This window comes from Sminthopsis crassicaudata, chromosome 1 (genome assembly GCF_048593235.1).
Source record: "Sminthopsis crassicaudata isolate SCR6 chromosome 1, ASM4859323v1, whole genome shotgun sequence".
NCBI lineage: Eukaryota > Metazoa > Chordata > Mammalia > Dasyuromorphia > Dasyuridae > Sminthopsis > Sminthopsis crassicaudata.
The window spans coordinates 178,279,122-178,300,468 of NC_133617.1; the positions used below are offsets into that span (position 1 = coordinate 178,279,122).

Genomic DNA, 21,347 nt, shown 5'->3' on the forward strand with positions numbered 1-21,347 from the left:
ATCTTTTTATTACTTTCTAAAAATCAACATTTTAAATTCAAGGTTTATTATACTCTTGGAGTTAAGATACCTAAACAGTAGGAGGGAGAGAAGGGAAAAAAGAGGTAGAGGGAAAAGGGGAGAAAAAGAGAGGGAGGAGAAGCAGAAAAAGAGAAAGGAAGAGAGAGAGAACAAATATTAAAATAGAATATAAAATGGATAATAAAGTTAATGAATAAAATATCTGATTTTTAAATCTCTCTTAATTTTACTTGAGCAGATGGCAATTCCCAATAGATTCTATTTCAATTCACATAATACAATGGTCATGAGACCAAAGTCATGAATTCAACACCTAGCCTGGCAGTTAAGTTTCATAAAAATAAACTATAATATGCTTAAACTAGCTTTTAGAGAGCGATTAGATAATAGAAGAACATTGGATTTTAAGTCAGAAGATAATTCAAAACTTAGCCTCTCTTGCAAAGATCTCATTTTCTTTTCCCATTTTTCTTCTAACTCTCTTGTAAGATTCTTTTTGAATTCTTCCAAGAGATTGTGCAATGGGGATCAACTCATAACAACTTTTGGGGCTTCATCTGGAGCTGACTTTCCTTTAGGATCCTCAAGGTGTGAGGTCTATTCTTCTCTTTCACCATAAAAGTTGTCTATGGTCAGAGTTTACTTTGCTTTTTTGCTCATTTTTCTAAGGTTGAGATCTGCTCTTAAGTTGCCCCTTTGATTTGCCTGGGCTGATGTTTCTGACTGATTTCCAGTGCTGTATAATCGGGTCACTCATTCTTCCTGACTTCAGAGGTTCTCAATTTGCCATTTGTAATGGCTTTTGGGTATCTTGCAGCAAATCTACTAAACCACTCATATGCAACCAGGACAGAGCAGCCTCAGAGCCTTGTCGAAGATCCTGTGTGCAGATGCTGCAATGCTCTGGCTCACACCCCGGACTCCCTGCACTTTAGTCTGGGCTCAGCCAACTCTTCTCCTGCCCAATTGAAACAAACCTTATCTGAAGTTCTTCACAGTATCTTCTGGGAATGTGTTGTACTCCAAATATTTGTGGGTACTATCACACCACCAGATCCATATCTATGATTTTATTTCTGTCAGTCATTCATATATTAGTCATCGGGGCATTAGTTTTTTATAGACCACTATTAAGGAACTGAGGTTAGATAACCCAATGATAATTGGTAGATATCATCTTCCAGCATGAAAAATATTTGAATTCAAAAATGCTAGGGATGATTGTAAGTCATATTATTTTTAAACACCAAAAATGGTTACTAATCATTTCTGAATATACTTTTAAGTAATTTAAAATAACAACCAGATAAATTGATATATTTATATTTAAATATTAATGGATTCTAAAAACCATTTTGTAAGAACTAATCAAATTTGGGCATATATTATTGAGAAAAATGATGCAAATAGATAATAATCTTTAGTTTATCAGACAACTCACCAGAAACATATTGCACATCATTAGAAACAGAAAATATAGAATTTTAACCTTTAATGATATAGCTGCAATTAATAGTTGCTAATGCCCTTTCCCCTCCCAAAAAATCACCATGTATTCGCACAAATACATGGATATATTTTATATTTATTTATCTTTGTTCATATCCCTCTCCTCATCTTATGCTGTGCCCCCTAGAATGCAAAATCCTTGAAGGAAAGATTATTTTGTTTTTAGACAATTAGCATTGTGAATTACAGTTCTGAAAATTTTCTTGAAATCTGGCTTATTTTTGTCTAGATCAAATATTTCATTGAAGTTAGGAATTCTAGGGGCAGCTAGGTGGCGCAGTAGATAGAGCACCAGCCCTGAATTCAGGAGGACCCGAGTTCAAATCTGGTCTCAGACACTTAACACTTCCTAGCTGTGTGACCCTGAGCAAGTCACTTAACCCTAGCCTCAAAAAAAAAAAAAAAAAAAAAAAAAAAGTTGGGAATTCTTGGTGAAAAAACTTATTTCCCATGTACATCGTCAACTTTTGCCAGATAGTACTAGTGGATAGAGAGTCTGATATTTAGGAAGACTTGATTTTTAAATGGGCATTATAGGCAGATACTATGGGAAAATCACTAAGCCTTGTTCAACCTCAATTTTCTCATCTGTAGAATGGCAATAATAAGAACACTTACTTTAAAGGATTAGTGTAAAGACCAAAAGACATGAAAGATTGAAAGCATTTTGCAAATTTAGAAGTACTATATAAATGCTATTATTAATTTTTTAATATTCAAAGAGACTAAGTCTTAGTCTGAATAAATGCTTGCAGACAGATTTTTATAAAATTAAAATCAAATTTTTTCCACCTATGTTTGGATTTCAATAGTACTCAGGGAAAAAATAAGTATTATAATAGGCATTACAATAAATAAGTACAGAAGTTAAAGCCCTGAGAATTTCCCTGACAAAATTTTTTAAATATAAAATTTAAAGATGAACAAACATAAACTTGGTAACCAAACTTAGAACCAGTTTACACAGAACAGCAGTAAGCATACATATGTACCAATACACTGTTATAAGAAGAATAATCCCCATCCTATTGCTTATAATAATAACAGGATGTCAGATTAGGTGATCTATAGAAAAGAGAAGTAGAATCTAATTGTGAAAATACATTAGGGAATGCTTGGCATTCTAAATTACCTCTCAAGAGAATTTCCCAAAGGAGCAATGATTTCATTTGGAATTTTTCTTTATGCCATTTTTTCAGGTACATATTTGCAGCATTGTCAGTGATATGAATTTAACTAGCACACTAAATTTAATTATAAAGAATATTATTTTTATGCTCACTTAGTAATAATTCAGATTAATGAAACAAAGATTTGGCTTCAGGCCGATGGAAGAGAGATGAGATATAATTCTTTTGTAATGTGTTTTAGGGCACTGACAACTATCAATAAACCAGATTCTCTAAACACTTAAGCTACTCCCTTGTAGTGATATGGAAACTTAATGGGAGCATTAATTCTTAAAAAACTATCCTGGTACTAATTAGTTAGCTGTAGCAAGAGTACATTAAGTGCTATATTAGGTTAATTTATCTACTGAAGGATCTAACTCACCAGCAAGAAATAGCATGGACAGGAGAATCTCATTCATTAGGCACAATTAACTATGTAATCATCCTGTGATATAGCCAAATAAAAATTTATAGAACTGTTAAAGGTGGAATTAGAACTCAAAACTTCCTTTTTTCTCCTTTCAGTCCAATTGTACTAAAAAAAAAAAAAATCATAAATGCTGTGCCATAAGAGAGTATATTACCTAGAGTAAATCAGTCTTTTGAAATTGTTTATATAAAAGAAGAACTGGAGAAAATTTGGACTACTTCTAGGGTTTATTTTTAAGCACAATAGAGTCATGCAATAAGATTACCCTCTAGTGGCAATTTAAGAAGATACAACTGAATTTGGTAAGATTTCTGAATCTTACCAAATTTTCCCCTAGTCTATCTTGAGGTTATTTTAACATAGAAGAAAATGTTTCAAAGGATCATGGACTTAGAGTTGGATTATAGATTTACCAAAGACCATTAAGTCCAATCCCCTCATTTTAAAGATGAAGAAACTATGGCAAAGAAAAGTTAAGTGACTTACATAGGGTCATACAGATGTGGAATTAAATCTAGGAATCCAGGAACTGGGGCTTTTTTTCCCAGTGGGAAGAAAATCAATTTTTTTTAACAACTTGATCATGCCTGCTCTTAATAAATGTAGAATTATGAGGCTGTATTAAACATTAGTTCTTGGATTAGGACTTTTCTCTCCAAGGTTTTTTTTTCCTAAATCTCAAATAAAACATGCTTTTAAAAGTGAAAAATAAATCACCACCAGTACCACTGAGCTCCAAACCCCTATACACTTCATTCCCCTTTCTTCTGGACTCCCAAGTGAATTTGGTTCAACAGTAAGTTTTTTTTCTTCAGTACTCTCAGATTTTTGTTCTCAGTGGATTCATCCTCTGCCTCCAAAAATAGCTAGGGATCTTGAAAGAACCTTTGCTTGACCTATTACTTTTACCATCCTGATTCTCATACCTTTCTGATTTAAACTTCCCAGTTATATCATTACTGACTCCTCTTCCTTTGGATTTCTTCCTCCCTCCCTAAGCCCTCTCACTGTATCTGGTTCTTTGATTTTTATTTTCCTTATAGTTATTATCCATATAGCTTCAACCATTAGATTTTCTTGATGATTTCTCACACCTGTGCTTGAGTACTCTACAGTCTCTCACTTAAACCTGACCTTCACCAGAATTCAATTCCTGACTCTCAACTTTTTATATAACAAACTCTCTTCTACTCTCATGACTTCAATTATTACCTCTAAACAGAAGACTCCCAAATCTATAACTATAACCTCTAGCTTTTCAGTTTCCCTGGGATGTAAGGGGCCCTGCACTCTGGAAACAAAATATTATTATATAAAATATATTATAAAATTCATGGTCCCAGTTGAGCTCAGAAGTAGACTATACAATTAAGAAGAGACTGAGAGGAAAGAAGTGTACCACTAATTGAAGACAGTTTCTGTCTGTGCCTGAGTAGACTACTTTTCAACAAGTTTAGCTACAAAAGAAAGGACAGATATGGGATAAGAGCTAGCAAGAATGGATCAAGGGAGGGCTTTCTGAGAGTGCAGGAGACAGGAACATATTTATACATGGTAGGGAAGCAGCCAATAAACAGGAATAGAGTGGAGATAATAGAAGAGGCAATTGTGGAAACATAAAGTCAGAATATTAAAAAAAATACTAAGTAATATTACTATTTAAAGATGTTCTTAATTTTCATGTCATAAATCTGAAATATATCTAAAATTCAGCAACTATGCTTTAGTACTTTAGGTCAAAAAAATCATAAATGGACTATCCATGTTGTGCACATTATAAGTTTTTGACTGTGCCTGATTGCTAGCATAGCTTCAACAACTGAACCACATTTATCTGATAAAACAGTATTTTGTAATATAATAGGTTCTTGCCCACAGGTCATTGTGTATAAATGCACATTTATGTTGTTATTAAATTTATTGTCCATAACAATATATAAGGTTATAGAATATATTGCATTTTCAAATGACTCATGATAGTTAACAATAAGCAATAAATTCATGAGCATGCAAGCAACTGATGAAAATTCAGGACAAGCACAAGAAGTTAGGTTAACATGGAATTTTCTGACACTCTTCACATATGGAAACCATGGCTATGGGATCTGGAACTATCCTCTTTAAGAAAACTGGCTGGCTTAAATTTAGATGTGTTGGGATGTTCCTATATTTATACAAATTATATCTTATACAAAACATTAATTTGATTGTGCAGAGGTCATTCACAATTACTTTTGTTTTGTTCTGTATATTTCATTTTTATCTTAAAATTTTTTGTTCTATATTGAGCAACTAAAAATCCCATTTGCTAGGATTTAAGAGCAATATTGTCTAGTTCATAAGTCCCAGGAAAACAATTTAAACCATGAAGGTTCACTTCACTGCACATGCCACAGATATCCATAGTTATTATTTTCAGAAAGTTTTTTTCAATACCATTTTCAATACCATTCCAAGAATATGGAACATCCACCAAGAATTCCTGGATGAAGTTCAGATAAAGGCCTCATTTCAAAATATATAGAGAATTGACTCCAATATATAAGAAATCAAGCCAATCTCCAATTGATAAATGGTCAAAGGATATGAATAGACAATTCTTGGAGAAAGAAATTGAAACTATTTCTAGTCATATGAAAAGATGTTCCAAATCATTATTAATCAGAGAAATGCAAATTAAGACAACTCTGAGATACCACTACACAACTGTCAGATTGGCTAGAATGACAGGGAAAGGTAATGCAGAATGTTGGAGGGGATGTGGGAAAACAGGGTCACTGATACATTGTTGGTGGAACTGTGAATACATCCAGCCATTCTGGAGAGTGATTTGGAACTATGCTCAAAAAGTTATCAAACTGTGCATACCCTTTGACCCATCAGTGTTGCTACTGGGTTTGTATCCCAAAGAGATCTTAAAGAAGGGAAAGGGACCTGTATGTGCAAGAATGTTTGTGGCAGTCCTCTTTGTGGTAGCCAGAAACTGGAAACTAAGTGGATGCCCATCAATTGGAGAATGGCTGAATAAATTGTGATATATGAATATTATGGAATATTATTGTTCTGTAAAAAATGACCAACAGGATGATTTCAGAAAGGCCTGAAGAGACTTACATGAACTGATGCTGAGTGAAATGAGGAAGAGCAGGAGATCATTGTATACTTCAACAACAATACTATACGATGATCAATGGATGTGGCCATTTTCAATGGTAAGGTAAACCAAATCAGTTCCAACAGAGCAGTAATGAATTGAACCAGCTACACCCAGCAAAAGAACTCTAGGAGATGACTATGAACCACTACATAGAATTCCCAATCCCTCTATTTTTGTCTGCCTGCATTTTGGATTTCCTTCACAGGCTAAATGTACAGTATTTCAAAGTCTGATTCTTTTTATACAGCAAAACAACTGTTTGGTCATATATACATATATTGTATTTAATTTATATTCTATCATATTTAACATGTATTGGTCAACCAGTCATGGGGGGGAGGGGAAGGAGGGGAAAAATTGGAAGAAAAGGTTTGGCAATTGTCAATGTTGTAAAATTTATCCATGCATATATCTGATAAATAAAAACTATTAAAATTAAAAAGAATTCCTGGATAGATACATGGGGTATCTAGTTTGAGGAACAGCAATGAGACCTGCACCACTGGATTGAAGAAGTCTTGTGGGAAGCCTTACGAAATAAGACTGAAAGGATAAAGGAGAGTGAGTGGGTAAACGAAGGGCTCTGATTTACAAGTAGTGAATGTTTTATTTGACCCAAGAGATATTAGGGAGCCTATCATAAGTTGCAATTATCTCCAGACTTGTAGAAATAACTATCAAGAATTCAAGTTCTCTTTTAATTTTGGGTAGAACAGAGGGAGACTGCATAGAATGAAGAGACATGAATGGATTATGATCAATATCGCACCTCTCATTACATACTTTCCTCCCCAAACAAACCATAACCTTTTTTGAATAATACTGTTACTCTTAAGATTGCCACAATCCTTCCCATCATCCAGGTACACAATCTCTGAGTAGCCTCTGACTCCTGACTCACTCTACATATTCAAGTAGTTGCCAAATCTTGTCATTTCTATTTCCACAATTCCTGCATGTTTTTTTTCCTTCACTATCACTAGCCATCACCCTGCTTCAGTCCCTTATCAATTCTTACCTTCCTTATTGGTCTTCCTGACTCAAATGTCTCCCCATTCTAACCCTTCCTATTCACAGCTGCCCCAGTGATTTTCATAAAATGTCGACCTTAAAATAAATAAATAAATAAAGTGTCAGTCTTTCCACATCATCCTCTTCACTCTGTTGACTCATTTTTATTCAAAGTACTACAATGGCTCCAGGATTTAATTAACTATAAACTTCTCTGATATTTAAAGTAAATCACAAGCTTGTTCCGGTATACTTTTCCAGTTTTAATGTCCTATAAACTCGATCTGTCCAAAACTAATCTCATCATCTTTTTCCAAACACTTTCCTACCCTCTTCCTAATTTCCTTTACTCTTCCAGGTTTCCCTGGTTTCTTAAGTCTCAGCTAGTCTCACCTTCTGCAGGAAGACTTTCCCAGTCATTCTTAATCTTAATGTCTTCCCTCAGGGACTATTCCTAGTTTATACTGTATATCTTGTTTGTACTGATTTACTTTCAAGTTGTGACCTGCATTAGACTGTGAGCTCCTAGAGAGTAAAGATCAGGTTGTTTTTGATTCTCTTTTGTTGCTATAGTTGTTTTTACCTTCTTCATATGCCCCAAATTTAGCAATATGCCTGGCACATTAATAATTGGTAATTAATAATTGTTTATTGAGTAATTCCCTCCCTTCCCACTCTCCACAGTCCAGCTAGCTAAACTGACCTTCTTGTTGTTCATCTTCATTCAAAAATACTACTAAAATATCCAGACATGAATAGGAAATTAAAGTGGGATATTATCCACTTAAACAACATGACATAAAGGAAGAGAAATAGGCTTTTGCTTATTTTTCATTGCATACAAAAGATATCTACACACAAAGAGACATTTTTTTCCTGCTAAAAGATATACATTCAATGTTATTACCTATTATTTAACTATTGTATTGAGCATTAAAATGAAAAAGTATCTTAAAAAAAAAGAAATGCACCTGCTAGGCGATCTATATTGATCAATTTAACTGAATAATTAATAACACATAATTATCACTTATAAATCCACCCTAATTTTCAGAGAATACACAGGATATATACATATTTGTATACGAGCCATTTCCCCTCATAAACTACAAATTTCATGAACAAAGATTTTCTTTCCTTTTTTTTTTTTTTTTTTTTTTTTTTTTTTTTAATTCCCTGTTTGAGTTCTAGCAAAAGGTCTGGCAAAAAGTTAGATATTTTTTTAAAAATTGCTGAATTCCCAAATAAATAATACTCAGAGATAAGATCCTTGACAACAGAGATCATATCTTATATTTCTTGACAATTTCCCACAATGCCTACCAAAAGTTTTAAATGTATAGGTTAAGTATTCAATAAATACTTATTGATTTATTTCCATTTAAACAATGATTTCGTCCTTTCTTGGGTAGAATTTGGTATATCTAAGCCTGTTTTTTATTGTCCAACAACATATTAGAGAATTTCTCAGAAGTCCTTTAAAATTAGAATATTGTTCACTATTGAATTTTAAAGCTATAAAGCATCTCAGAGACCTAATTCAACAGAATGAAAAAAGCAATTGGAGGTAAGCATTAGTTTCCTATGCTAATAAAATGTGAAACTGCTCTCGGTCAAGAGAAGACACACTAAAGGAACAAAATATAATTTTTTTTAAAAGTTTTATTATACATTAACACATTTAACATGTATTGGTCAACCTACCATCTGGGGGAAGGGGGGGGGGGAAGGAGGGGAAAAACTGGGACAAAAGGTTTTGCAACTGTCAATGCTGAAAAAGCACCCATGCATATATCTTGTAAATAAAAAACTATAATAAAAAAAAGTTTTATCATTTGGAATTCTGCAGGAATAGGCACGGTTAAAAAAAAAAAAAAAAACTCAATTAAAGGAGAATTCTTTTTGCCCCATGTGGTTTTCTTCATCTATCCTCGATAAGATTTATAAATAAATGAAATGTATTAACTTGAACTATAACTGTTAAAAGAAAAAGAATTAGAACTTTAATTTTTTTCCTCTTTTTAGCTAGAGTTAATAATAATCCCCCAAGAATACACCCCACTCTCCTATGGCTTCCTCTTAGATTCACAGGGTTAGATAATCTTAATACTTCTTCTATTTTAGGCAATTGATATTGCAAGTAACTAGACAGAAGATTTGTGTTGGACCAGACAAGTTTCAAGATCAGGCTGCCTAAATTCATTGTCATTTCCACTGCAACCAGAATTTAGGAGATACTATCTTCCAGAATACAGAATTTTACTCATATTTCTTGCCCAGAATCCTCTTCAAAAGTAAGGCAATTCAAATTTAGACAACTCTGGATACCACTACACACCTGTCAGATTAGCTAGAATGACAGGGAAAGATAATGCACAATGTTGGAGGGGATGCGGGGAAAACAGGGACACTAATACATTGTTGGTAGAATTGTGAATACATCCAGCCATTCTGGAGAGTGATTTGGAACTATGCTCAAAAAGTTGTCAAACTGTGCATACCCTTTGATCCAGCAGTGTTACTACTGGGCTTATATCCCAAAGAGATATTAAAGAAGGGAAAGGGACATGTATGTGCAAGAATATTTGTGGCAGCTGTCTTTGTAGTGGCCAGAAACTGGAAACTGAGTGGATGCCCATCAATTGGAGAATGGCTGAATAAATTGTGGTATATGAATATAATGGAATATTATTGTTCTGTAAGAAATGACCAACAGGATGATTTTTAAAAGTCCTGGAGAGACTTACATGAACTGATGTTGAGTGAAATGAGCAGGACCAAGAAATCGTTGTATACTTCAACAACAATACTATATGATGATCAATTCTGATGGGTGTGGCCATTTTCAACGGTGAGGTAAACCAAATCAGTTCCAACAGAGCAATAATAAACTGAACCAGCTACACCCAGCAAAAGAACTCTTGGAGATGATTATGAACCACTACATAGAATTCCCAATCCCTCTATTTTTGTCTGCCTGCATTTTGGATTTCCTTCACAGGCTAAATGTACAGTATTTCAAAGTCTGATTCTTTTTATACAGCAAAACAACTGTTTGGTCATATATACATATATTGTATTTAATTTATATTCTATCATATTTAACATGTATTGGTCAACCAGTCATGGGGGGGAGGGGAAGGAGGGGAAAAATTGGAAGAAAAGGTTTGGCAATTGTCAATGTTGTAAAATTACCCATGCACATATCTAGTAAATAAAAACTATTAAAAATTTAAAAAAAAATTTAAAAAAAAAAAAGAAAAGAAAAGAAAAAGAAGAAGAAGAAATGAGCAGGAGCAGGAGATCATTATATACTTTAACAACAATACTATATGATGATCAATTCTGATGGATGTGGCCATTTCCAACAATGAGATGAACCAAATCACCCAGCAAAAGAACTCTGGGAGATGACTATGAACCACTACATAGAATTCCCAATCCCTCTATTTTTTCCGCCTGCATTTTGGATTTCTTTCACAGGCTAATTATACACTATTTCAAAGTCTGATTCTTTTTGTACAGCAAAACAGCTGTTTGGACATGTATAAATATATTGTATTTAATTTATACTTTTAACATATTTAACATGTATGGGTCAACCTGCCATCTGGGAGCGCGGGGAAAGAGGGGAAAAATTAGAACAAAATGTTTGGCAATTATCAATGCTGTAAAATTATCCGTGCATAAATCTGGGAAATAAAAACTATTAAAATAATAAAAAAAAATCTTAAACACACACACACACACACACACACACACACACACACACACACACAGTAAGACAATTCATGCTAGGATAGACACCTCAATAATCATGACTTTACAAAAAGAATGAGGACTGATCAGGAATACAATTATAAATACAGGATGCAGATAGGTAGATTTCTGTTATGTCCATCTTGAAGTTTAAATTTCACTTTATTTTGGATTCTACTTTCTAGACACCCTAACCTTGGTTTAAAAGGAAAATAATTAAAATAATTAATTAATATTAATAGGAACAGGAGCTTCAGATACCCTGTTTATATCTTGTGGCCTTTAAAAAAATGCAAAACAAAAACATAGTAACACTAAAGAAGTTCCCCTTCTCTCTCTTAATCAGGAGAAACTCCAAAAAAGAAGTAACATAAAAGATGGGCTTTTTGGACATAAATTTATATTGCTTTATACTGGATTGCATTTAAGGGTTTTAGTTTCTATTCTTTTTTTTTTACATGGCATTCATTTTACAGGGGCATTTAGGAGGTACACTACATAGAGAACTGGACCTGGAGTCAAGAAAAATCTGAGTTCAGACCCAGATCTATGATAGTGGGCAAGTCACTTAATCCCTATTTGATTCAATTACTCATCTATATTGGACATATATATTGGAGATACACTGTAGAAGAAAATCGTAAAACATTTCTATGTCCCTGTCAAAAAACAAAAAAATACATCAACAAAGTAGAATTAGACACAGCAATAATTTATTTTTCACTAATACATACACACTAAAGACCTAAATAGTCTTTTAGAAGAAAGACTTTTTCATTCCTTATAAATGTTAAACTCTAAAATGCTTGAAAGGGGAATCAATGAATTGTATACAAAAGTTGTAGGAACATCAATAAAGACTTTGTATGACTTCCATTATAATCAACATTAGCAATTATCTGATCCAAGCATGTTTAATAGAGTCAGGATCACATTAGAGCAACACGTTATAGTGGGATGTACTGTAGACTTAAGTATTAAGTCACAGCTATGTCACTAATGAGACGTGCGTCTCAGTTTCCCCATCTATAAAAGCATTCTTGACATTTTTTCCAATGCTAAAATGGTTGTATAAAATACTATAATTCTGAGATGGTAAAATTCCATGATTATGGGATGGTATAAAATTTTTATATATTACAAGAGAAAGATGGTAATATGATAATGTGACAATGGGCAAGACAATGGGCATGAGTGACTCATATAAATCTCTAGAGCATAAATTAGAGTAGTTGCTGGCATGAATGTATTTTTCTACTATAAGATTCTCTCAAACCAATGAAACTTTTGCATCTGCAAAAGTGATTCTATACATAAAAACAGCTAACATTTATATAGTGTTACCATGCACTATAGAAAGCTCTTTACAAATATTATCTTATTTGATCCTTACAACAACACTGGTATATAGGTGCTATTAGTATCACTATTTTACAGATGTAGAGACTAAGGCAAATAGAGATTAAATGACTTGGCCAAGATCATACAGCTAAGAAGAGTTTAAGATCGTATTTGAACTCACATCTTCTAAACCCAGTGCTTTAACCCAGCTTCTTCTAAAAGCACACATTAATAAATAATACTTGCTTTTTAACCTAATGTTCAGCCAATTTTATAGGCTTATCAATTAATATTTTAACAATTAACATAACTAATTTTTTAACAAACAGAATTTTTTATGTATTAAAATTATTCTTTAAAATGTTGTTGAGGAATTCCTTTGATGGATATTTCTTTAGCTTTAAGTTCTATAATCTTTAATTAAGCATAATTATAACTCAAACAAATCAATGACTTTTATTTTTTGTATTTTAGATAGATCCCACACTAAATATACATGTGTACATGTGTATCATGACTGTACATGTGTATGTGTGTATATGTACATATCTTGTATATACACATATGTAAACATATATAAAATCAGCATAGCTAGACTGTTAATTTTGAAATTCTATTCCTTGAATAGCCAGAAAACTAGTCTCATCTTTCATCAAAATCAGATCAGAAGAGCCACATGGCCAAAATCCTATCAAAATTCCAGAATATTAATCTCTTATAAATTCTCTAATATTTAATAGGAATAGGGCAGAAAATATTTGGTAAGCTAGCCTGAAAGGAATCCCCATTTTGAAGGAGTGAGTATAGGTTCTCACTGCTAAAAGATCAGCATTTCCCTCCCACCCTTCCAAAAAGAGAAAAACAAAAACTAAATATAAAAATGCTTTATTTTCTTCCAATTGTTACTATTTTTTTTGCTTGATGAACTTATAGTCCTATTTAGCTATATCAATGAGGTTAACTTTTAAGATTAAATTTTAATGTGGTACAAGAATCAAATAGCAAATATATCAAGTAGAACAGGAAATCATGAACTAATAATGTAGTACTTTAATGGTAAACTATTATGACAACCAAAACAATCTAAATATATTTACAAAAAGTATTAATGCCAAAATACATGTGTTCTTCATAAATCATACACCTCCATTTGATTAAAGTAAAACTTTCCATTTGAGTACCTTCCAAAGAATTTAAGATAGTCAAGATTTTCCAATTTTAAAAACATTTCCCTATTAGCTATTTCTAGGTTAAATTACATTTTTCAAGGTACTTATTTTTACTTGCCACAGATAAATGAAATATAATTCTTTACTAGCATGTATAAAACAATATTAATAGATAATTTTAATAACCAAAGTGGTAATAACTTAATGCCAATTAGTAAACTCAAGTTAGTAGCATTGATAAATATTATTCTAAACCAAAGGGATATTAAGGCTTTTTTTTTTTTTTTTTTTTTTAAGGAAATGAAACTAGTTGACTAGGAAATGCCAATCACAGACTAGAAAAAATAACATTAGCATTTTTTAAGGCAGAAGTGACATAATGTGATCATAATAGTATTTGAGAGTCAACATGGTCTAGTGAATAAAACATTGGAATTAAGAGCACTGGCATACCTTGAAATTTTCCCTCAAATATTTACTGGCATTTTGATCTAGAGAAGTCATTTAATTTGAGTTGAACACTGATTTTGGAGTAGAGGACAACATTCAAATTCCACTTCTGATGGTTGGTATTTATGGGACCTCGGGAAAACTGTTCAACTTTTAAAAATCTTAGTCTAATCATCTTTAAAAAAAAAAAAAAAAAAAAAAAAGTATATTTTCCTTTCTTTTTCCTAAAAGATGTAATGTAAAAACCACTTTAGAATATATTTTTAATCTCTTTACAAGTGGTAAATTAAATTTAAAGTTCTCCAATGAGTTTCAACATGATTCCTTTCACATCTCATCCAAAAAATAGCAGAATCCTAGTTTGGTAAGGCACAATGAGCTGCCAATTCATCTTGGACACAATCTACACACGCTACCACTCACAAACTAAAGACAACTGTAACGAAAACACTGCTTCCTAGAGTATTAAAATGAACTGAAAGTTTGCTGTCTTCGATCTTAAAGAAATATAGCCTTTTTCAAAGGAAAGAAAATCCTATTCTCTAATAAGAAGCATTTCTAGTGTCTGAAAGTGTTCAACTTCTAAATTCTAATCACAGACTATTCAAACGACCATTTAACAACTTTTATCATCTTCCTACCTGAATTTTCTTAAAAAAAAAAAAAAAAAAGAAATTTTATATAGAGTACAAGACTGAGGATAATCTATTTTTATATTCTAATAGCTTTTTTGATCAAATTAAATGAAGAGTTCTTTTGTATAATTAACTTTTTTCCTTCACTTTTAAAATTAAATTTGGATTTTTATTATGAACATAATTATCAACAAACAACAACAATGAAGACTACGAATCTCTGAACTTCTGCTACATGTAATTTTCCTCAGAGTAAAATAATTTTAACAAGATAATGACTACTACTTTTCCACTCATCTCACTACTATTACAAATTTAATTAGCAACTAGCTACCTATTTCAATTATTAAGTCAATGTGATCCTAAAAAAGTCTGAAGATTATATTAAATATAATAATAAAACTTTATTAACAAAAAACAAAAATAAAAAGAATATGGATAGCATATGATCAAATGTAACTCACAGAGCCATAGCTAAAAATAGAGATCTGTATGGCTAAATAGTTAGCTAGAGGTAGTTAATTATAGCAACTTAAAAGAGTATATTATTTTTATAACTTGATACAATAAATCTTGATTTATCAAAGTCCAAATATAGATAAAACCCTCAGTTGACCAGATATTTTTCCCTGCTACTACACTCTGAGGAAGAAAAGGCAAAAAAACAAATTCTGACTAAGGAGTTAATGAAAAGAAGCAACTTTCAGGACATGTCCTAGGATCAGCATACATTCAATCCTATTTTCTACATGAAAACTATTATACCATTGTATCACTACAATATTAACTAATGTTTATAATGACAATCTTGAGGTACTACAAGAACATATATCATCAAAAAGAGTTTATATTGTATTATACTGAATTCAGACAGTAAAGCACACAATTATGTTTTGAAAATATTTTCAACAAATGTTGAAATAAAGATTTTTCAACTTAATCCCCCAATTAAATAATAAATTAGCCAGAACATTTAATTCCTCAAGTAACCTATTAAGTTTCCACCATTCTCTAAAAGATTACTGAACCTCAATAAGATTTCTGCCTTGATCATTTTAGTTTCTGAAAGGAATATGTAGAAAAACAGAAAACTTACTCAAATTCGCAGTCATGGATTCTAGATCTGCTAACAATCCTGGGATCTGCTGGAGCTGTTCTTGTAACTCTATTAAACTTGTCTTCTTTTTCTCCCAGTGTACTGAAAGCATCACCACTTCACTATCCACCCGCTGCAATATATGACACATAGATCAGAGATTTTAACTATTTAAAACACAAATAGTTTCCACAGAAAAGTTTCTGTCCACATCATTGTCTGTAATAATTCCTAAGCTAACATTATCCTGTTCAAAAGGAAACTGACACAGTTTTCTTTTGTTGAAGTGATCATTCTTAATAGGCAGTGCAGGAAACCTCAAATTATTACATATTCCAAAAGACTTTACTCAAGAGAAGAGAAATCTAGGAGGTGACCTAAAAACTGCTTTCAAATGTACCTTACCTTAAGCAAACCATATTATTGAACATGTGAATCTGTCCCCTCCCCAAAAAGGATAATTGGGTTATCTATAAGCTCCCCTAGTTCACTTAGAAAGTGAGTGAATTTATAAAACTATCTTTTTTTTATATTAACTTTTTGTAAACATGTTTATCATATGCAAGTAAAAGTGAAAAAGGCTAATAACTTAACTTACTCTTATATTTTCTGATGAGCTGATAAAAGCTCCAGACTTTTAAGATCCAACTCACTTCCAGTTGATCAATGATGGACAGAAGTAGCTACACCCAAAGAAGGAACACTGGGAAATGAATGTAAATTGTTAGCACTACTGTCTGTCTGCCCAGGTTACTTGTACCTTCGGAATCTAATGCTTATTGTGCAACAAGAAAATGGTATTTACACACATGTATTGTATCTAGGTTATATTGTAACACATGTAAAATGTATGGGATTGCCTGTCATTGGGGGAAAGGAGTGGGGGGGGGGATAATTTGGAAAAATGAATACAAGGGATATTATTATTAAAAAAAAAAAAAAAAAAAAGCTCCAGACTTTTAGTACATGCACCAGATTCTGCTTTAGAATTAAAAGTTCTACTTCAGCAAAATAGGTTCATGAATTTAGAGCTGGAAGGGACCTTAGAAATGATCTATCCTTCATTTTACAGATGTAGAAATCTGGGACCAGAGAAGTTAATCTTAGAGATTTACAAAGATATATTAAAGCAGCAAAATTGGGGTTTGTACAAAAACTTTTAAATTTAATGTAATCACCCATTTTGCATTTCATAATGTTCTCTAGTTCTTCTTTGGCCATCAATTCCTTCCTTCTCCACAGATCTGAGGTAGCCTATCTTTTTTTTTTTTTTTTTTTTTTTTTTTTTCCCTGAGTATCACTCTTTATGTCTAAATCATAAACCCATTTTGACCCTGTCTTGGTATTGGGTGTTAGGTGTTGGTCAACACCTAATTTCTGCCATGCTATTTTTTAATTTTCCCAGCAATTTTTGTCAAATAGTGAATTCTTATCCCAGAAGCTGGGGTCTTTGGTTTTATCAAACTCTAGATTACTATAGTTATTGACTATTGTACCTTGTGAACCTAAACCCATTCCACTGATCGACTACTCTTATTTCTTAACCAGTAACAACTGGTTTTAATGACCGCTGCTTTATAATTTTATTTTTGTGAGAGGTGGTGGTCAGAAGCAAAACACCAAGGAGGAGGAAAAGGGTATAGGAAAGAGAAAAAGTATAAATTGGGAAAAATAAGATGACAGAAAATACAGAGTTAGTAATTTTAACTGTGAATGTGAATGGGATGAACGTTCCCATAAAATAGAAGTGAAGAGCAGATTGGATTAAAAGCCAAAATCCTACAATATACTGTTTACAAGAAACACATTTAAAGCAGAGTGATAAATACACAGTAAAAATAAAAAATTGGAGCAGAATTTATTCTACTGAAGTTAAAAAAAAAAAAAAGCAGGTGTAGAAATCCTGATCTCAGATAAAGCAAAAGGAAAAATAGATCTAATTAAAAGAAATAAGGAAGAAAACTACATCTTACTAATGGGTACCATAGATAATGAAGTAATATCAATATTAAACTCATATGCACCAAATGTTATAGCATCCAAGTTCCTAGAGAAGCTTAAGAGAGCTACAAGAAGATATAGACAGGAAAACTATATTAAAGGGAATCTCAAACTCACTCTATCAGAACTAAATAAACTGTACCACAAAATAAAGAAGAAAGAATTAAGAAGGTAAATAGAATTTTATTTGCCTTCTACAGTTGTGTCTCATAGCTAATCTGTTGATCCATTGGCTTCTGAATCAGGACAGAGTAGCCAACAGCATTATATTTTGGCTGGGTCTTCCACCAGAATCCCAGCACATGTTGCCATTCCACTCTGGGCCTCCCTATATTGTGCCTACATGGGGACGCCTCCCTTCCTGCCTAATTGAGACAGACCTTTCCTGAAGTTCTTTCAAAATATTCTGCTGAAAATTTGTTACATTCCAAACATCTGTGTGTTCTGTCACTTCAAAATCCATTCAAAAGCTTGATATAGTATTGATTTGGAGGAAAACCAGGAAGAGCTCAGATAAAAAACTATCTACTCTCTGCCATCTTGGCTAGGATTTGAACTCAAGTCCTCTAATACCCAATCTAGCCATCATTCTATTATACTGCAATGCTTCATCTTTTAAGTCTTAAAATAAAGCTGGACTTTATTTTGTTACTCATTTAAGGAGCATAATCTCTCTCTTAAATGAATAATTTTTAAAAAATAATTATGTTTTTATTAGCAAAAATCCACCACCTCATTCTCCCTTGCACCATTAGCACTAGTTGAGAATACAAGAAAAACAAAATCTATAACATAAATGTATAATCAATCAAAACAATATTTTATATTGACCATGTCCAAAAAAGATTTGTCTCATTCTGAGTCCTTTACCTCTGATGTTTCATCCTTAGCCCTCTGGAATTACAGGGATAATCACAATGATCAAGAGTTTAGCACAATAATAATCCATCACATTTATATATCAAAATTTACACATCAGTTCCTCAATTTAAGGTAGCCCTTCAGATTCTCATTCTTTGCTATCTCAAAAAAAGCTATAAATATTTTGATTATTAAATACTGTTTGTTGTACTTAGAAATAATCATTTCTTTAATCTACTCTCCCTTAAATTTTCCCTTCTCCACTTTCTCTCCTATTTCCCTGTTGAATGAAATGCATTATTGTACTCAACTGTAACGAGCTGTCGTCTCCAGAAGCTGCCGGATCGCTCTCTGGGAAGAGATCTGCTGTGTCTACTACTCAAATCTCTCAGACAGATTCTTCTTCCTGTAACGAACCGTTGTCTCCAGGCAGTTGCTGTTAACTCTTGTCCTTAGAAGTGACTTCCCTTCCTGCAGAGAGCCCCGTCAAGCCTGATGCAATGCAGAGTCTTTCTTCTTGAATCCTGGCTCTGAATCTCCTCCAGCTCTTATCCTTCTCCAGGCCGATCTGCTCTCTGCGCCCAGTGCTCTCTCTTTTATTCTCCCAGAGAATGGGCGTGGGATAATGCAAGGGCTTCTGGGAAGAACCACCCCAGCCAATGAGCTTGCCCCCTCTATCAAGTCAACCTGAGTTCTCACCTTGTAACCGTCCAGAAAACCTGAGTTCTCACCCAGTAATCCTAACATCTCCCCCTTTCTTTTGATTTAGAACATAGGACAGTCATGACCTTGAAACATAAATCCATCAATATGGGAAGTATTACAGATAATTACATAAATTACATAAGCATATAGTAACATAGTAACATAATACATGCTAGAAGTATATGACAAATAACATAATCAAATAATCATAAATTGAAAATTTATAAATGTCCATAAGTCCATTGTCCATTAGTCTCATCTTGTGTGAGGAAGTCCAATGATTCCTGCTGGTTTTAAAGTTATTTAACAGTCTTCTTATTATCCATGCTCTTTCAGTGTCAGATGTTTCTTAGATCTTCTCCTTTATTTTGAGGTCTTTCTCTTTTTCTGTCTCTCTCTGATGGATAAGGCGAATATGACTCGTTGGCACCCATCTGATTCCTTCTCCTGCTGAAGAAATACAAGCAAACCCTCTCTCCCAGGCAGTTAACCTATCTAATTTCCTTCTATTTACCACTTTCTAAATCTCTTCTCATCATCTGACAATTACATTGGAGTTGTTTGCACTGGGCACAGCCCTGTTGGTTTAAAAGGCCTGTATTCTCCCCAAGTGTAATCCATTTTTGCAATCTGATTGCCTTTTGGCTCACTTATCAGGTAATCCCTTTCTGCCATGTGATTGCTTTTCTGCTGGTTGATTACATCAGAGTCCTGACCTTCTAAAGGCTCTTTGGGTGTAACATCAGCTGCCATCATGCCCCAAGTCTTTTTTGCCTGGGGCCCTGGACCTGGGCCCCTCATCCCATTTCCCTGAATTATTCTACACTCTGATGCCCAGTGGAGTCCTCTGTTGCATTTTGGACATGGGGTTTTAGGTCTTCTTTCACCCTGTCTTCTCACTGTATCTCCATACCTACACTGAGCTCTTAGATGCCCAATTTTTCCACATTGAAAACATCGCCGAGTTTCTCTAGAAGGCCCTTGCCAGGAGGGACCCTGTCTTTCCACATTCATCATTGTCCGGGTGTAAAAAGCATTTGTTCCCACTGTAGCACAGCGTCTTATGATCTCCTCTAAAGGAGCATCTTTGTCTAATCCCCATATAATTCTTTTGCAAATCTCGTTGGCATTTTCCTTAGCCAGATGTCTGGTCATTATTTCTGTAGCTGAATTTTCTCCAATAGTTCTTTTGACAGCAGTTTGCAAACGTCCCACAAAATCTGCAAAAGGTTCATTGGGACCTTGCTGTATTTTAGTGAAAGCCTCTCCACGATCTTTCTGTCCAGGAAGGACACCCCAAGCTTTTATTGCAGCCTTAGCAATTTGCTCATATATTGTCATGGTATAATTAATCTGTTCCGAATTCTCTCCATACTGACCTTCACCAGCTAAGTGCTCAAAAGTGAATTGTGTGTTAACTCCTATTTCCAAATTGCATCTGACTTGAATTTTACATAATTCATGAAATTCCGCAAGCCATAATAAATTTTCTCCAGGTTCCAGACATGTCCTTGCTATGGATTTCCAATCATTCGGGGTTAGGACTTCATAAGACAAACCATCTAGTAACATTTTGACATAAGCTGATGTAGCCCCATAAAGGGTACAACCTTTTTTCAAATCCTTAATTTTATTCAAATCTAAAGGTGCATATCTTCTCCTTTTTTTACCTACAGAGTCAGTATTTTCAATCACAGGATATGCATGTATAAAATCACTTATATCCTGTCCTTCTCTCTTAGCTTTAACCAATGCTTTTTCTAATCTTGTCATAGGCTTAGGCTTCTTCACAGGCAATTCTGTTTGTGTTTCTGCCTCTTCCTCTCCTCCTTCTTGCTCCACCCATGAAGGGTTAATTGAGGGAGGAGATGGGAGGTGCTCCTGTTGCTCAGAATTGTACTTAACTTCATTGTTATCTGATTCATCCTTTTCACCTAGTTTAGTTGACACTTCCCCATTTTGCTCCTTCATCTCTTCCTTTAGAATAACATTGTTTAAAGCCATTTGGATTAAATTGTAGGTATGAATTG

The 21,347-nt window shown here is 33.4% G+C and overlaps 1 protein-coding gene across 5 annotated transcripts in view; it reads right to left on the reverse strand.

The window, feature by feature from the left end:
• DTNBP1 (dystrobrevin binding protein 1) overlaps positions 1 to 21,347 on the reverse strand; it is a 160,858-nt gene that overhangs the window by 104,444 nt on the left and 35,067 nt on the right. For 4 of the 5 annotated variants that reach the window (XM_074272160.1, XM_074272173.1, XM_074272166.1 and 1 more), the window contains one exon: positions 15,751 to 15,883. In XM_074272160.1, coding sequence (XP_074128261.1) covers positions 15,751 to 15,883 — 133 coding nt within the window. Of the gene's footprint in view, positions 1 to 15,750; positions 15,884 to 16,348; positions 16,454 to 21,347 lie in introns of all 5 variants that reach the window. The other variant, XM_074272190.1, reaches the window with a different exon arrangement.